Raw genomic sequence first — 18,103 nt, forward strand, 5'->3', positions numbered from 1 at the left:
TTGCTCTAAATCTTTAAATTTAAAGAAAATTGACAAAAACAAATAAGCAAAATATAAGCAAAACATATGTAGAAATAGAAAAGTTAAATTACAATTCAAATTAGAGACAATAAATTCTTGGAATTCCGAATATCTAATATAAAAGTGTTTTTAAACGATGGTTTAGTGGCTTGTGTTAGACTGAATTATTAATAATATAATTTTAAAATAGTTGATTAATCAACTAGTTTTAATACATCCTTCTTATTATTTTCATAATATATATTCCATTAGGAAATGAGTGAATGTTATAACACGATCCATAAATCTTGGAAAGAAATCGATAGAGTTACTGTTAAATTAGAGTCTAACGACGATTCCTCTCAAAAACGCTAAGATTGGCGTGTTAGCTTTAGCACCACCCACTGCGGGAATAAATGGCGTATCTTTGTTAAAAGTCATGTAGATTTTTGGTGTGAAAGTGCAGTGGAGCGTCTGATTAAAGTTGTACATATTAAGATCAGATTCCTCTACATTTTGTGTTGATCCATCTTGTGCATTCTTTAGAGTTTTTGAGGAAAGTCAAGCAATTTTGGAGTGTGCGAGAGAGATGAAATACGATGACGATGTTGAAAATATCAATAAAAAGAGAATAATATATGGAGAGACATTGTTTCATTTTATTTTAGTAACTTGGTGGCGGTATATTAATGTTTACTAAGTTGGCTTCCCAAGCTCATGCACCAATACCTTAATAAAGCAAAACAATCACCGTTTGTTGAGTTTATGGATTCAAATGACCAAAACGACATCGTTCAGTTGAGTTTATGGACTAAAATGACTAAAACGATGTCATTTGGTTAAGAGAAAATGATACATCGTTGCCATCGTATTGTCTAAATGAGCGAAAATAAACGGTTGACTAATTTTGTTTAAGTCAATGTAGTTTTATGCTCAAATCTGATAGTCTGGATAGTTTATTTAAATTATTTTAGTGTTGAGGTTAAAAAAAAACATTGTGACTTTGTTGATGCATAGAAACGCACTTTACAATTTGTTCGGGTTGTAATACGTCATTTTCCCGTTTTACATATCGGATAATTTTATAATAAAAAATAGTACTTGAGCGCTTCAACAATTTTCAATTTATGATAATTACAACCAGAACTTTCCTATGAGCTCTACCCAATAACACTCATTCTATACATATACTTGATAGTTAATTAGTAGTAACCAAATAAAACAAAAAATGAACAATATATTAAATTATTATGGATACATTCATGAATTTATTTATATAAGATATAAGCTTATTCAATCCAAAAAACGGATATCCAACCTCAACCGGTTGGATTAGGGCAAGTATATATAACAAATCAGACACAAATTGGTTTCGGTATTTCGACGACCCAATCATACGTAATACTAATGACAAAAAACAATTTATCATACACGATACTTGTTTTGGTTTTGAATTTCGATGCTTAAACCATATATGGGCCAAGTAATTATTAATTTATAGATAACTTTTTTTATATCATACATAACTAAACTTAGATCATGTTAAGATCTCTTAGATCATTTTGGTACGTTGAAATCCAAGAATTAATAACTTTAATCTCTTTCTCTCTTTGCATCACCAGCCACTCTGGATCTCCTTTGCTCTTCAAATTGATATCTTGACAATGTGAACCTGCTTATATATTAATTTTTTATTAATATTTTGAAAGAGCTCTTCATCATATTCATAAAAGATTTGTTGGATAAAATGTTTAACTAAAACTTTAAATTCAATAAATTACCATTTTTTGTCGTGATGGCGACTACAGTATCTGAAATATCCTCTAAAACTCTGGAAACATATGGAAAAAGAAAACCATAAAACCTTGTACATATTGTTTCATCGGTATATTCAAACATGTATGAACAAATTATTAGGTTTATTTACCCGCCAACGCTGTAAGGATCTGATAATCCATTAGAAAAAATGATGTTGCTCCCAAATCTTTGGAGGATTAACTTGACATTCTGCAATATTATATATCATAGTAAGTTGTAACTAATTACTTTCATCAAACTATTACCTATAGAAAACAATACAATTATATGAATGTAATTTTACGATTCTATCAATATATTTTTTTTCTTCTAAATCTTAAATTTAAAGAAAGATTGAAAAACAAATAAGCAAAATATATGTATAAATAGTAGAAGTTAAATTATGTTTTAAATTATAGACATTAAATACAAGGAACTCCGAAAATCCAATTAAAAAATATTTCTAAACGATGGTTTAGTGGCTTATGTTGTAGACTTAATGATTAATAATCTGATTTTAAAACTAGTTGATTTCATATATACTTGAATGCCGAAGTACGTTGTGATCCAATGTGGCCTAGGAGAGACACCATAAGAAGATTCACAGTCTTCAATGTAACTGGTCATATTAAACGGTGATGTTTGGTACATTGTGTCTTGTTTGTCATGTCCCACCGGTACCACTATCTCGCTGCAGCACTATATAAAGATCATTCATGTAATTTATTTTATGTAATCTTTTATCTATATGATAAATTGGGTTTTAATATGCCTTTTAATGGGTAATTTACATACCTGCCATCTCCATGCCATATCATTGTTTGTGACCTGCACAGAATAATTGGTATTATAGCAAGATTGGCTGCCTGTTAAAGCGACAACACCTGCGAAAATCCGGTCGAGTATATCAATTTTACGGTTTGGCGGGTTGGCGTTGATTGCATTGCACACGTTGGTCACCCAAACACCATCATTGTATTGAACAGTTTCAGCGTATACCGTGTCCAAGAAGTCTTTAAGATCGAAGCTTCTACTTAGTGGACTGCTAGTTAATTTCAAGAAAGAAATTAAGTTCTTAACCATAGATTAATTGAAAAATACTAGATTGAAATATATTTTTCCTTACGCGCAAGTTTTGAACTTTTTGCTGAGGATCAATAAACCGTTGGGTTTGGAAGCAACTCTATCAATTTCTTCCCAAGATTTGCGAATCGTGTTGTAACATCTCTTATTCGTTTCCTAAAGGAATTTATGTTAGGAACATAAAGAGAAGGATGTAATAATAATTAGTAAAGACTAGCAACATTATAATAGTGATAAAACAAAAGCAAACTCCAACGATATGGTCTAATAATTAAATAATTCTTATTACCTTGAAAACTTTGGTTATAATATAATAATAACCAAATTTAGGACGAGTATCTTCAAAGTAGAGAAGAGGAGCTGAAGATGCTAATGCCCCAAGTGCTATGTGCGGATATTTTAGCCTAAACCATGCCGCTAACACTGTGTACCCATGAAACACATAATACCATAGAAAAACATAAAACAAATGATTATTCCATATACCTTCGTATCGTATATTGTTATGCTACTCTCCATACAATATTTCATATTGTAATTATGTTCAAGCAGGGTCGGCCCTTGAGCCAAGCTAGACAAGCTCATATTTTCGGCCTTTTAATTCGGTATCCATTTCATAAATGTTTCTTTAGTTTTTTTGTAAAGCTAAAGTGGTCTCTTATAAATAAGTTTTGAGGTTGAGACTTCTTTTCTTCAACAAAATAATTAAATCAAAATTATTATACTTAAATAAAACTAAAACGAAACAATTAAGGAAAAGGAAAACTATTTACAGGTTTTAAATAACACATATTCAAAATTTTATATTAATCTCAGAAAACATTTTTATGAGAATTTGCCCTTATGATATATATATACTTACTTCCACCATAGGATCCTCCTACGACAATGATAGGGCTGTGTGTAGCTGAGTACTTCTCCTTAATATGCAAGAGAATCGCGGCGTAGTCTGCTAGGGCTTGAGCTGAGTTCAAATACCCCAACGTACTCGCGTTCTTCATTGCTTCTTTTGCCGATCCAAATGGAATTGTCTTCCCATAATACCTATGCTGCATTATATATTGTATGCAATCACATACAAACACTAAACAGTTTGATAGAACCGCATAACTATATATGGAAACACACACCTCTATATAGACTTTGAGCGCTTTAAAATGAGGAGCGTTGTCACTAAGAAAACCAAAGGCAGCCAAATCAGTCTCTAACGACGCTTCCAGTCCAAGAAATGCTAAGATTGGTGCGTTCGCTTTAGCACCAGCCCAATGCTTGGCATCGATGGCATATCTTTGTTGAAATGTCATGTAGCTTTTCGGTGTGAATGTGAAATGGTCGAGGGTCTGATTGAAGTAAAAAATTTTAAGATCAGATTCATCATTTTTTTTTTTTTGTTATTTTGGGTGCATTCTTTAGCATATTTGGGGATATCCCAAGTCGCCCAATTTTGGAGTGTGCGGGAGAGATGAAAAAAGATGACGATGTTGAGAACATTAAAAGAAGGAGAATTGTAAATGGAAATGACATTTTAGAGTGTTTTGTTTTAACTTGGTAACTTAGTGTGATGTATTAATGTTCACTAAGTTGGCTTCCCAAGTTCATGCAAGAAAACCTTTATATATATAGATCCCAAAAGTTGTCATGCACCAAATTCTGTATTAGATGAGTCTCTGCCTTTTGCGAGCGATTAATTGTTTTCTATAAAACATCAAACGTGATATGCATGTCTACATGTTTAAATATATATTTTTCATATCATCCAAATTCTATCTTATCTATGTAAAATGATGACTTTGGGAACAATTATGCGTTTTAATGATGATGTTTTAAACAAATCATTTAATTCTAAAACTGCGATCTTATGTAACCCAAAGAAAAAATATTAGCCAACTTTTATGTCTTAGGTCTCTAAATAATTTTAGCATAATACAACAAGATATATAATTTTTAAAAAAAATTGGGCAAAAATTATTTAATAAGTAAAATTTAAAATTTGAAGGTGATATTAAAAGTTTTTTGATTAAAAATTAAAACTTTGTTAAAATTAAATTTATATGAAATAAAAAAATGTACATCTTTAATGTAGAGAAACCAAATGTCAAAGAAAATACATATTTATATCGGTTGAGGTTAAGAATCATATCAACTTACTTAATGTCTTATTTACCAAGCCATTACGAAATTTCTATATGGCATATATGTACATTGTTTTTAAATTTACGCTGATCTAATGGTTCAAGGTTAAGAATTATGGTTTTGCTGTTGTATATTCAACTTATCTAGTATTTAGAAATGTTTAAATCGATAAATAAAGAAGTATGTAGACGATAATTTATGATATGTTTGTTTATAGTTAAAATAATTTATGATATGCTAGAATTTATAATTACAAATATAACTGAATACAATTTCTCTGTCATTACAAGATCGATATGTTGTCATGTTGTAAAGGTTGTGCGTGCAAAGCGATAGGCATAAATGTTCATTGCGTACTTCTTCTTCTTTTTCATTCATTGCATTTGGCACCACAAATTTACATGCTTTCTTCATAAATCTACAATCATGTTTTCTTTATCTTTTATGTATATAATTCTTAATGTTATCAACTTATCATATGGTGGTGCCTTTGGCCCAGACTTCCACTTTCATTTTTCTTTATTTTTAATAATCGAATATTCAATTTTGAGACCAAATAGTAATAATTTTCATGATGTGATTGTGATGTATATACAAATATCAATTTTCTAATTTGTCAATAAACAACGACTTGAATGGAATGCCTTTATTGAATACACAACAGTTCCATGTCTATTTAGGAATAGGATATATAAGTATATAACTGAATATTCTCATTCTTATCTCGATAGATTATTGTTCAAATTAGACAACTTTTAGAGCTTCAATTTTCTTACTATTAGCATGTTGCTAGTGAACATATTTGATGGTTTCAGGGTGACAAATGGGTTCGCTATTGGCAGTTATAGTTGCGACTTGCGAGAAACGGTCGATGTCCAGGTGAGAATATTTGATCGGAGGCAAATAATAAAAGAAATTCAAAGACATATAATCATTTTAATATCATAGATGCTACGTCTTGAATATAACTTATTTTCTTCGACATATATCCCTCTATTTCTAATTAAGCATGTTTTTAAAAAATTGTTTCAAAAAGTTGCATGTTTTTTAATTTTCTAGTTGCAGTTATTATTCTTTTTCTCAATTTATTTCTGTAATATTTATTATTTAAAGAAAAATATCAAATATTCAATATAAACAAAGTTATAATTTTTATTTCATAAAAATTTTCAATATGTGCGAAAAATATAAAACTCTTAAATATGTCTTTTTATTTTTTAACACAACTCTTAAATATGTCTAAAAGATCTAAAACAGAGGGAATTTTGTTAGTTTTTTATTTTGTTTTGTTGACTTATATTGCTATTGTTCGATTAGGTTCAGACCAGCTAGTCTGTGTTCACATTTCACATAATTATTATGTCTCTTTCATGCCAACACTTTTAATCAGAATGAGCTATCTTTCTTTTCCTGTATTCACGATGCTTTTACCTAAGATTAAAATAGAGCTTATCAATATAAATTTATATTGTAAAATTATAAATTTGTTTTTTTTTTTACATCAAATGTGTTTAAATCCAGGTGCTATCTAAAGATGCATGGTTAGTTAGGTCAAAAGACAACGAAAATATATTCAGATTTGCATTTCCTAGATTACAAATTGTGGAATTAACTAATTTTCGAAAGAATTTTTTCTGCATATTATTACTTCGTGCAATAACTTACTATTTTTATTAGACCCCTCTTAAAATTTTGGGATATCTATAAATCAAAAGGTTGAAAATGTCAGAAATTCCATGATGAGCGAATATGACGTCATCGTAAGGTCTTTTGGCACATGATCTAAATGCTGATTTTTATATGGTTAACAACAAATTTTCATTCTTTTTTAACCAAAAATTATTTGGAGTATAATCTCATAAAATTTGGAGGTCAGATCAGGTTTACTTTAGTTTCTTTTACACCCTACTCTCTATTTAACAGTATTTTGCCAATTTTAAAAATAGTCTACATCCAAAACTATTATTACCAATATTATAAATTTCAGGGGCTCGGGTACATCTTTTAAATATGAACTGCATGTAGCAATCAACCTGTAATATATACGTTCAACTAAGATTATCCTGTACTTTCGACTTCTATCCAATTCACCCTATATTTTTCTTCTTCTTCCTAATTCTACCTAAATTATAAAAATTCTATTCAATTGACCAAATTAAATTAATCTCTGAAATCGCGATTTAAAATCAATAATTCGCATTCACTATTTCGCGATTTGAGTACACCCGAGTTTAAAATTTTCTTAACAACATGTCAACAACACATTGAAAAGCTTAGCCGAGTCAAGGTTTTAAACTCGGATATACTCAAATCGTGAAATAATGAACGCGTATTATTGATTTTAAATCGCAATTTTAGAGAATTATTGAATTTGGTTAATTGGATAGAATTTTATAGATTGGGTGGAATTAGAAAGAAGTAAAAGAGTATAGGGTAAATTGGGTAGAGGTCAAAAGTAGAGGGTGATTCTAGTTGAACGCATATATTACAGGTAGATTGCTACATGCAGCCCTTTAAATACCTATATATAGTGTTGTTAGAGAATTCTTTGTACCAAGAAAAATACTACAAAAAGTATACATATAAACATATACGCTAGGAGTAAATAAAAGGGAATCTATACAAAGTAACCATGGATTCAAAAAGAATATACAAACCAACCATAAGTTACAGTAACTTGTCGGTAACATGTCGGAATGCATGTGTAATTACGTAAATGTCCTTTGTAACACGCTTTTTCGAATTATATGTGATAGCATAATATATCTTTTTTTATCATGTATTTTTCTCGTATTACATGTTATTTTTAAAGAACACATGGTATTTCTCGGAAAAATATTCTATTCAGTTTAATATCTCTTTTTATCATGTTATTTTGTAATAATACACGTGTTTTATTAAGATCACATGTGATTTCTTTTTAAAAAAGATGATTAATTATTTTTTAGTAATACACAGTTTTTGTTAAGATTACATGTGATTTCATTTTAAAAAATTCTATTCAGATTAAATTTTCCATAACAATGTTTTTTCTTAAAAAAAAATACTAAGTAACAATTTTTTTTCTTAAAAATTCACTATGCTTTTTGAAATATCATGTCTTTTAGTTAAATATAACATGTGAAATTTAAATGTTACATGTTATTTTGAAAAATCTCACGAAACTGTCTTGCATATTATTGATCTCGCAACAAACAAAAGATAGTTTTAGTATTTCACTTTATCAGACAACGTGGGACCATGGCTATTTTGCAACAAAAAACTTTCTCTCTCTGCTATTTTCTTAATTTCAGTGTTTTATTTGGCTATTCAATAATATTACCCTAAATATAAATATTGTCTTCACGAACTTTTTTCCAAGAGACCAGGCCATTGTCAGAAGGATTAAGCCGGCCACTTCGTCTCAGGATTTCATGGTCTGGTTACACAATAGATGTGGGGAGTACTCTGTACGCTCTGGCTATTGGTTAGCTTCGCAGAGCCATAACATCGACCTCCAGTTTGAGGTTGCAGCATTACCCTCACTCAATCCCATAAAGGATAAAATATGGGATGTTTTGGCTCCCTCCAAGATTAAAATGTTTTTATGGAAAGCTGTCAGTGGTGCTTTACCTGTTGTTGAGAGGCTTTTGACAAGAGGTGTCAGGATTGATCAGCGTTGCAGTGCTTGTGGTTTTGAAGGAGAATCAATTAACCACTTGTTGTTCCTCTGGCCAGACAAATTTGGGCTATCTCCAACATTCTTTCTCCGGTTAATGGTTTTGCTGATCATTCCTTGTTATATATTATTCATTATGTTCTTCTAATGGCCAAGAACTTAATGTTACCTATTGAATCTAGAAGATCTATTCCCTGGATTATTTGGAAACTTTGGAAGAATAGGAACAATCTCCTCTTTGAAGGGAAAACCTTCCATCCTTTGGATATGGTTAACAAGGTTTTGGATGACTCTGAGCAGTGGTTCTTGGCTCAAAAAGTTGAGCAAGAGGAAGCGTTTAAGTCTGATAAGGTAATGGCAGGGAGACGCAAACCTTGGAAGCCTCCTGACAATCCGTGGCTCAAATGTAACCTTGCTTCATCTTGGGATAAGTTTAACAGGGTTGGTGGTGCTGCCTGGGTGCTCAGAAACTCTAGAGGTGATGTCTTGCTCCATAGTAGACGGTCCTTCAGTGGGATGGAATCAAAACAGGTTTTTGAATTTGAATGCTGGTTGTGGGCTCTGGAAAGTATTAGGAGTCTAAAGATAAGAAGATTTGTGCTGGCAGCTAAAGAGAAATATCTTATGGATGTGGTTTTACGTCCTACAGCTTGGCCCTCTTTTAAGTCCCAGTCGGAGTCTCTGTTATTGGCTTTCAGTCACATTCCCTATTGGAGAATTCAGCTTGAGGAGAGAAGAGCTAACAAAGGAGCCTTGCTTATTGCTCAGAGTGTGACAAGAGAGGATCGATGACAATCATACGTAGGTACGGGCTACCCTTTTTGATTACATGACTTGTTCAATAAAGAGATGTCTGTCTACTACTTAATTGTGGTACTTTTTGTATTCTCTTCGGTGTAGGTGATTGTTGTGGATCCCCTATTTTTTGGGTTCGTTTGTATTCAGTCATTTCCAAATTATCAATATATTGAATCATTCAGTCGAAAAAAAAAAAAATACTCGTTCATGCATGCATAACATAAGTCAATAGTTAGCATTGCTCAACTTATAAACTAAATATTAGGATCACATGAACTACTTTGGGATATGTTTAGATGCGACAAAGAGACTGTGACATGATAACACTCGATTTTAGCCGTACGATGTGCTTGTCCACTATTTCCCAACAAAGCTTAAGCCCTCCATTCCTCCACGGCTCCACCATTGATTTGGAAACGGCGACGTTCTGCGCAAATCGCAAAATCATTCATCAATCCGCAATAGTGATAAATGATAATGCAACAAATACCTGTCCTTATTTTTTTATACAACAAATCAACTATCTGGTTCATATTCCGACCTAACAATCCTGATTAGTGATTACCATCTGGTTTGGGTATGATTATTAACACTCTTCGAAGAAGCTGATTCATTATCTTATCAAACTAAATAAGAGAATCGGCTTGTACGACGAACTACTCTTTTCAATCTCATCTTTCGGCTTTGGGCTTCCAACTTTTACATTATCTTGAATTGGGCTTGAAATTTGAGTTCCAATGTATGTTTAATTATGCTTAAAATCAAAATTTGGGCCATAAGCACCCTTGTAATCTTTTGATGCAACTAACTAGAAAACTAATTGGGTAAAAAAATGAAATATATTAATGAAAAATTGGAGCCCATAATCTCATAAAACTGTGTGGATCAGATCAGGTTAAATTAGTATCTTTTACGTTATTTAGCAGTATCTACCTACTAGATTTTAACCCGCGGTACACCGCGGGACTATATTTTCTTAAGAAAATCAAAATGTAATTTGTTTGATAGATTATTTTGATTGTTAATTTTAGGATTTCACCCGTGGTATACTATCTTTTATAAATATCAACCCAAACCCATCCCATCATATTACCCGTCCCGTGAAATTAAACATCATTTAGTTATTTTTCTTTTTAATAATACTTTTATTTAAAAGCTATATAATTCAAGTCAATTTAAAAATTTCTTTTAAATGGTTCCCGTAAGATATATATACATATATATTAAATTTGTATAGAGTTGAAATAATATTAATATTAAAAACTTTTTATATAATTTAAATATTATAAATATTTTTAAAAATATGCAATATATATTTTTTGTTATTGAATAAGAGGATATTATGTGTAAGAAATGTAGAAAATAAGAGTTTAATATTTTTATTATAGAATCGCAAGAAAAATCTTTTATTTCTATACATGTTATTCGTTTATTAATAATAAAAGAAAACAAATCCTTTAAATTAGATATTAACTAAAATAAACGCACCATAATTACTTATTAAGTAACAACCAATAAATTTCACCAAAAAATAGGTAACAACCAATAAATTCTAAACGCAGTAATTAAAGAATGAGATATTAAAAAAAAATATCAAATAAGATATAAGAATCTTAAAATAATTGAATATCTAAATAATTTAATTGTTAGTGTCGATTTTAATGCCTTCATTAATGTGGATTTTTTTTTTAGAGAGAAATATTTCCTAAAGATTATCACATTAATGACTCAGAAAATTAAGGAAGATATGAATTTATGATTCTCGAAATCGTGTTGGTAATATCTTTAATTAATATTTTTCAAATTTAAATAATTAATGCCAATGGCATTCATCCGTAAATACATTCCAACTCCAGGATTTATTTGCTAAAAGTCATCCAAAAATGTATATATAGATGAAAAGTACTCTATATATATGATAGACAAATTATAAACGTCAGGGTGTAAATTTTTCTTTTTTAATACCTACTGTTCTGTTGTTAGAGAATTATTTGACCCCAACAAAAAATAGAAATGAAATTTAGATTAGACGTTAAGAAAACGTATAAATGTAAATATTCGTTCATGCATAACAGACAATGCAAACATTTTTTTGAATGAAATATTAAATTTATTCAACCCAAAAAAATCAATTTTTACATTATATGCATCTTTGAGTAGATCTTAGAGCTGAAAATAAACGCAGTCCATCTTCAAGATTCGAGTTACCATGACTCTTGATGGAGCATAACCTGTTACGGACAACACGATGAATGAACTGACAATGCAAACTTACTAATCAAATATCAGCATCACACGAACTATTTTGGGATTGGTTTGGCTGCGACAAAGAGACCGTGACATGAGAACACTCAATCTTAGCCGTACGATGTGATGACTTCCATATCCCCACTTTAAACCTAACCCTGGCCTTAACAAAAACTTCAAACTCAATCTTTCCCAACGAAGTTTGAGACCTCAAATCCTTACCATTGGATTTGGAAAAGGCAACGTTTTGCGCAACCAACGTTTCATCAATCTGCTTAACGTTCATCCGCGGTTGGTGAAACGGCTCCATCGTGTCGAACGCAAGTGTCTGGTCCTTGAATTTAACGAATATCTCGACGGAACTGTAGTAAACCGAGATTCTGTGGTTAGGGTTGTGCGATTGTATGGTGAATTTGAATGTAGCTGACATGTGATTGTCGTTGGTAAGGTTAAAGTTTCTAACCGAGGCGCTTTCAACAGTGTAATGAAGTTTCTTGGGTTTGGTTACAAGCCAGGTAATGAGGAAACCTACAGCTGCAATGAAGATTAGAGTTAGTATGACGAGAAAAACGTAGCATACAAGGCTAGGGCGGCGCAGTGGCTGCGCTGGCGAAGTTTTCAACGGCATTGGTTCTAGGTTGAGCTTGTGGTCACACATTGGTTTATTTGTTTGTATATATAGAGTAGATACTTGTGATGCAAGATACTTGGATTCTGATGTTCTTTGCTTCAGCTCTAGAGAGATTAGTTAATTTTTATTGTCGCTTTGGAACAATTTTGTCACATTTACTTTGCTTTTAACAATTAGCATTTGTAAGACAACACTCAAACTGGCAAGTGGGACATATTATTATATTTATAAAACTAACCAATAAAAAAAAGTAATTCGGAGAATAAAGTGTAAACCATATAAAATGTTCATATAATTTTAAATGAGCTCTCTAAAAGTGTAAATGCCTATCATATCAAAAGGGTTGTAGAAAGAGAACCCGGCAACCGTAGAATTTATGTACTACTCTAAAAAAGAACTATACGATTTTGGTTTGTAAACCCATTTAAATGCTTGTTTTTTTTTCGTTGTTGGTTTGGTTGTGTGTTTTCGTGTAGAGTAAATCACCGGATATAAATAAGAGTCACTTCAGTGATTTTCTTTTAAAACTTTGATAGTACTAGATGCAGGCCCGGTCCTGTCATAAAGCAACTAAAGCACAAGCTTTAGGCCATCGAATATAAACTAAATTTCAGGGCCACATTTTTCTAAATGTTATATTGGTTCAGTGGTTATATAGTCCAAAAGTTTATTGTAGATATAGAATTTGAATCCTTCGTAGTCATAGTTCCCTCTTTTTTGGGGTAATATTTCCAGCTTCTCTCTTGAATTATCTCTGTATTCTTCTCTTCCTTCCAGTTTTTTTTATAGATTTTATTTGCTAAAGTGCTCATGCTAATCATTTTCGTAAGAACAACAGAACTAATTACTAGCGTAACTGTGAGATTCAATACCATATATAACTGTGAGATTCAATATCTATGTTTACGAATCACGATCACGAAAATGACAACAATTACATTTCTGTATATATATTTATGATTTAATCTATTATTACTCGACTATGAAAACCTAACTAATCATGAATTTGCTGAAGAAAAGATTAGAAAAGTTTATTTTTGTGAGCGGAAATAAATTAGATTGTCTTACGTTGTTAATATATTTAATGTTTTTTTTCATCAACGATATCTGATGATTTTTTAAAAAAATTCTAATGTTTTAATGTTAATTTTTTTTATCATTAGTATATAAAAAGTCCACATAGTTTAAGCATGCTTTAGGCCACATAATGTCAAGGACCGGCCCTGACTAGATGAATACAAACATATAAGTACGGGTTTTACTTTTAGTACGCAAATCAATAAATGTCAAGAAAAAATAATATACAAATTATATATATATATATATCTAATATTTGTTCACCCTAGTATAATTTTATTTTAGGTTTTTTTTGTTTTTTGTGTTGTTCATCTTTTATCTCTTAGTATAACCTTTATGGATTGTTCATCAATAGTTTTTTTTTTTTAATTTATATAACCAGGATATTCAAAACTGATATCCAAAGTTATCTATCAGATTTGATGCATCAAAGAATATAGTAGTAGATATGGTGGCCGTGAAAGAGTGGTAAGAGTAAGACACTCAAAGCATTTGGACCTTGTAATTTGAGCCCATGTCTTAGAAAATTGAGCTTTGTATTAACTGTATGACTAATTAAATTGCATCGTTCAAAACACAATGGGCCATTTCCGCGTGAGCCCATGAATAATACGAAGTCCTCGCGTGATTTTTATATAGCTTTAACCCACTTCATTATAAGATTTACGATCCTAATTCATATCTCTAATTAGAAGCCATTTACCAAACCCGAGCCCTTGAGCAACAAAGAAAAAGAGTAAATACTAAATACACGATACGTTAATTATATTACAGCCAATTTTGATTTACATATGTTTTTTTAACATATTTTTTTTTTGGTAGGCTGTTTTTTTTAACATATTACAACCAAAGAACTTTAACTAGATATGTTAAGATCTTTTTGATAAGTTGAAATCCAAGAATCAATTATTTTAACTTCTTTCTCTCTTTGCTCCACCAGCCACTCCGGGTCCTCCTTGCTCTTTAAGACAATGTCCTGACAATGAGAGCCTGCTCAATGTTCATATATTAAAAATATATATCGAATATTAGTGAGAGTTCATGTACCTTTGGATAAACGCTTAATTAAAAAATTATATCTAATAATTTACCGTCTCTTGTCGTGATGGCAATTACAGTGTCTGAGATATCCTCCAATACGCTGAAATAGTGAAATATATGAACAAATTAAACTCATAATTTTGCAAACACATTAAATATATATATATATATATATTTATATATAACTTATATTTAAAATTTTATGAATAGAATAGAGTTACCCGCCGACACTATATGGATCTAACAACCCATTGGAGAAGATTATGTTGTTGCCAAATCGTCGAAAAATTAACTTAACGTCCTACAATTGTATACATATATGTATTAACCTTAATTAAGTAGTAGCTACTTGAAATTTATTAATAAGATAGATATTGAAACTAGTTATAACACATAGAATTATAAGCACCTGAGAACCGAAGTATGCCGTGACCCAATGCGGACGAGGTGAGACACCGTACTGTGATTCGCAGTTTTTAGTAAAACTGCTCATATTGAACGGTTTCGGTTGGAACATAGTATCTTCTTTCTCATATCCTATGGGCATAACCATTTCGCTGCAACTCTGTATAATTGTAGTGTGCATTTTTAATTCATAAACTAGTTGGACGAGTTAATAAAACACAATTTTTATGTATATATTAGCTACTAGGTTGTACTAATTTTTGTGACAGAAAAATTCACCTGCCATGTCCATGCCCTGGCATCGTTTGTGATCTGATCCATACCATAACAAGAAATATTACCCCCAGAAGCAACCACACCTGCGTAGAAGAAACTTTTATGAAGCCTCATCATCATGCAGAGCTATTATCCCTCAGTAATATTTAATATACCTGCGAAGATCTGGTCTAGTAGATCACTCTTAGTGTTTGGTGGGCTGGTGTTAATAGCCTCGCACAAGCTGGCAACCGAATACGGATTGTTGTTGTATTGAGCTGTCCCGGCGTATATGTTACTCAGATAGCTTTTGAGTTCAATGGTGTCGTTCAAAGGACTAATGAATCAACATAAAAAGATAAAATTTAATTAGTAAAATATGATAGATTATATTGTTCAAATAACATACTGTATATAAAATTGGAAGAATCTTTTTACTTGCACAGCTTGAATTTTTTGCTGAGGATTGACAGACCGTTGGGTTTGGCAGCAATCCTGTCTATTTCATCCCAAGATTTACGTATCTTGTTATGACATTTCTGGCTCGTTTCCTTAAGGACCAAATGTTAGCAAAACAATATGAGTAATGCATGTTGGACAGTATAACTATTGAACTATTTTTGTTACCTTGAAAACTTTGGTTACTATATAAAAGTAACCATGTTTTGGAAGTGTGTCTTCAAAATAGAGAAGAGGGGCTGAGGATGCTAAAGCCCCGAGCGCTATGTGTGGGTATTTTAGCTTGAACCAAGCTGCCAACACTTTGTGTGCCACACCATGAAATTAAAAATAAAATCAAATAATTATTTGAAGCATAATATTTTATCATGCTAAACTGAATATCCATATAGTGAAAGAGGAATGGAACATTAGGGAAAGTCAGAAGACCAAATTTCATTCCAAAACTATTTTACATATATGTCAATTATTTTTACCAAGACTATATACCATCGTTCTGACTTCTGATTTTTTTGGTTTATAATTATATGTAAAAATATACTACATGGAATACAAACGGTTTGTATGATAGTAGACAAATAAGACGTGGTCAAACGTAAACTTACTTCCGCCATAGGATCCTCCAATAACTATTACCGGACTGTGTTTAGCTGAGTATGTCTCCTTAATGTGCAGAAGAATTGCAGCATAATCCGCAAGGGCTTGAGCAGCGTTTAAATATCCCAAGGTTTTGGCGTTCTTCAACGTTTCCTCCGCCGACCCAAATGGCATAGTTTCTCCGTAAAACCTATGCTGCAATACATTGATGAATACCGTTAAGACGCATTAATATGTACATTACCATTAGTATATATATAGGCACGCGTATACCAACCTCTATGTAGACCATGAGGGCTTTGAAATGAGGAGCGTTATCTTTGAGGAAGCCAAGAACGCTCAATTCAGAGTCCAATGAAGATTCCGCTCCAAGATAAGCTAGGATAGGTGCATTGGTTTTTCCACCTTCCCAATACTTGGAATTGACGGCATATCTTTGTCGGAACTTCTTGTAACTTCCCGGAGTGTAGGTGAAGTGGTCAAGGGTTTGTTCAAAGAAGAAAATTTCGATACCCAAGTCCGCAAATTTGTAGTGCAATTTCTCCCCATCAAATGTGTACCTTAGTTTTTTTGGGAAAACACTAAGTCGAGCTTCTTTGGAGTGTGTACAAGAGATAGTTGAGAAGATCACCAGCAGGAGGAGGATGATAGATGGAACTGGAAGTGGCATTATTTTGAGTATTGGGAAAAGACACAAACAGCAAAGGGATATTAATTCGCAATCGGTGTTGTGTTTGAAGCTTGTCGACCAAGGAACTAGAGTATGGGGGAGAATAGAATGTTTGGTTTTTGTGTGTGTTTACGTTGATGTAATGATGTCTCGCCCCTATATTTATTGTCTGTGAATATTCTCATATTTTAAAACTCCATATTCATTTGTTCTTTTGGAATTAATTAGAACCGTCCATTAGCTTCTTCCTTTTTTTTTTAGATGTCGGCTATCTAGCTTTTTCATTGCTAAAACTAGGATATGTTTATATTTCTCGTCTGTGTTAAAAAAAAAAGTAAAAAGTATATTCTCTCGTCACTCTATTAACATTTTTGTGTAAGTAACAAATTGTAGCGATAAGACAGTGACTCGAACTTTTAAAATCTCAGAATAATAATTTGAGTGTATAGATCCATGCATATCAGAATTACTGAAATTATCACTTGGAAGTATGTGATGGAAGCCGAGAATCATGGATCTACAATTTAGCTTTTGCAAGAATAATTTTTTTTAAAAAGAAATTAAATAATTTTAAATTTTAAATCAAGAATTAAACTATCTAAATTTGAATGCTGAATCAAGATGTGAATTTTATACTAGACACAAATTAACTTTAGGGCATGCTAATATTTATCTTTTTTTTTGTTCTACAAATATAAATATTTCATTAAAATGAAAAGAGTTAAGAATTACAGTGAAGTAAAAACCTATTTGGTCCAATGATAAAAAAGAATAAAAAACATGGAAACAAAAAAACAATTAGTCAATTGATATCGACAAAAAAACAAATGATGTTTTCGAAATCAATGAAGTGATAAACAATTTTGAAGATTCACTTAGATGACACCACAAGGCGGTAAAAACATGAACCATACTTAGGTTTACCCCTGGGGTGAACCTTTAAATTCACCCAACAGATTATAGCCAATCGTTTTGCCATGTCATTACTAATACTAGAGGATTAAATAAAAAACAATTAAAAAAAAAAAGAAATCAGAAAATAGATTTAGGGTTTAGGGTTTAGGGTTTAGATTTTACAATTAAAACGAAATTAGATCTCGGTTTGGGTTGCCAAATGAGTGGTTAAGGTTTAATTTTATAATAAACGAAATTAGATATCGGTTTGGGTTGACAAATGAGTGGTTAGGGTATAAATTTTACAATTAAAACGAAATTATATATCTGTTAAGGTTTGCGAAATATTTGTTAAATA

At 31.4% G+C, this 18,103-nt stretch overlaps 2 protein-coding genes and 1 pseudogene across 2 annotated transcripts; all 3 read right to left on the reverse strand.

Moving 5' to 3' along the window:
* Window positions 1–1,355: 1,355 nt before the first annotated feature.
* On the reverse strand, window positions 1,356–4,466 carry LOC9310165 (annotated as a pseudogene).
* Window positions 4,467–11,561: 7,095 nt separating this feature from the next.
* Window positions 11,562–12,484, reverse strand: LOC9310166 (uncharacterized protein At1g08160). Its single transcript, XM_002874053.2, has one exon. The coding sequence runs from the start codon at window positions 12,372–12,374 to the stop codon at window positions 11,748–11,750; it is 627 nt and encodes a 208-aa protein (XP_002874099.1). The 5' UTR covers window positions 12,375–12,484; the 3' UTR covers window positions 11,562–11,747.
* Window positions 12,485–14,251: 1,767 nt separating this feature from the next.
* Window positions 14,252–17,090, reverse strand: LOC9310167 (lysosomal Pro-X carboxypeptidase). The gene is made up of 10 exons (XM_002874054.2): window positions 16,459–17,090; window positions 16,190–16,376; window positions 15,753–15,886; window positions 15,564–15,676; window positions 15,302–15,462; window positions 15,150–15,229; window positions 14,875–15,030; window positions 14,687–14,766; window positions 14,516–14,565; window positions 14,252–14,414 (listed from the first exon to the last, which is right to left on the reverse strand). Exons 1-10 carry the CDS (start codon window positions 16,849–16,851, stop codon window positions 14,281–14,283), a joined length of 1,488 nt encoding a protein of 495 aa, XP_002874100.1. The 5' UTR covers window positions 16,852–17,090; the 3' UTR covers window positions 14,252–14,280.
* Between the last annotated feature and the right edge of the window lie 1,013 nt (window positions 17,091–18,103).

This window comes from Arabidopsis lyrata, assembly GCF_000004255.2.
Source record: "Arabidopsis lyrata subsp. lyrata unplaced genomic scaffold ARALYscaffold_6, whole genome shotgun sequence".
In the NCBI taxonomy this organism is placed as follows: Eukaryota; Viridiplantae; Streptophyta; class Magnoliopsida; order Brassicales; family Brassicaceae; genus Arabidopsis; species Arabidopsis lyrata.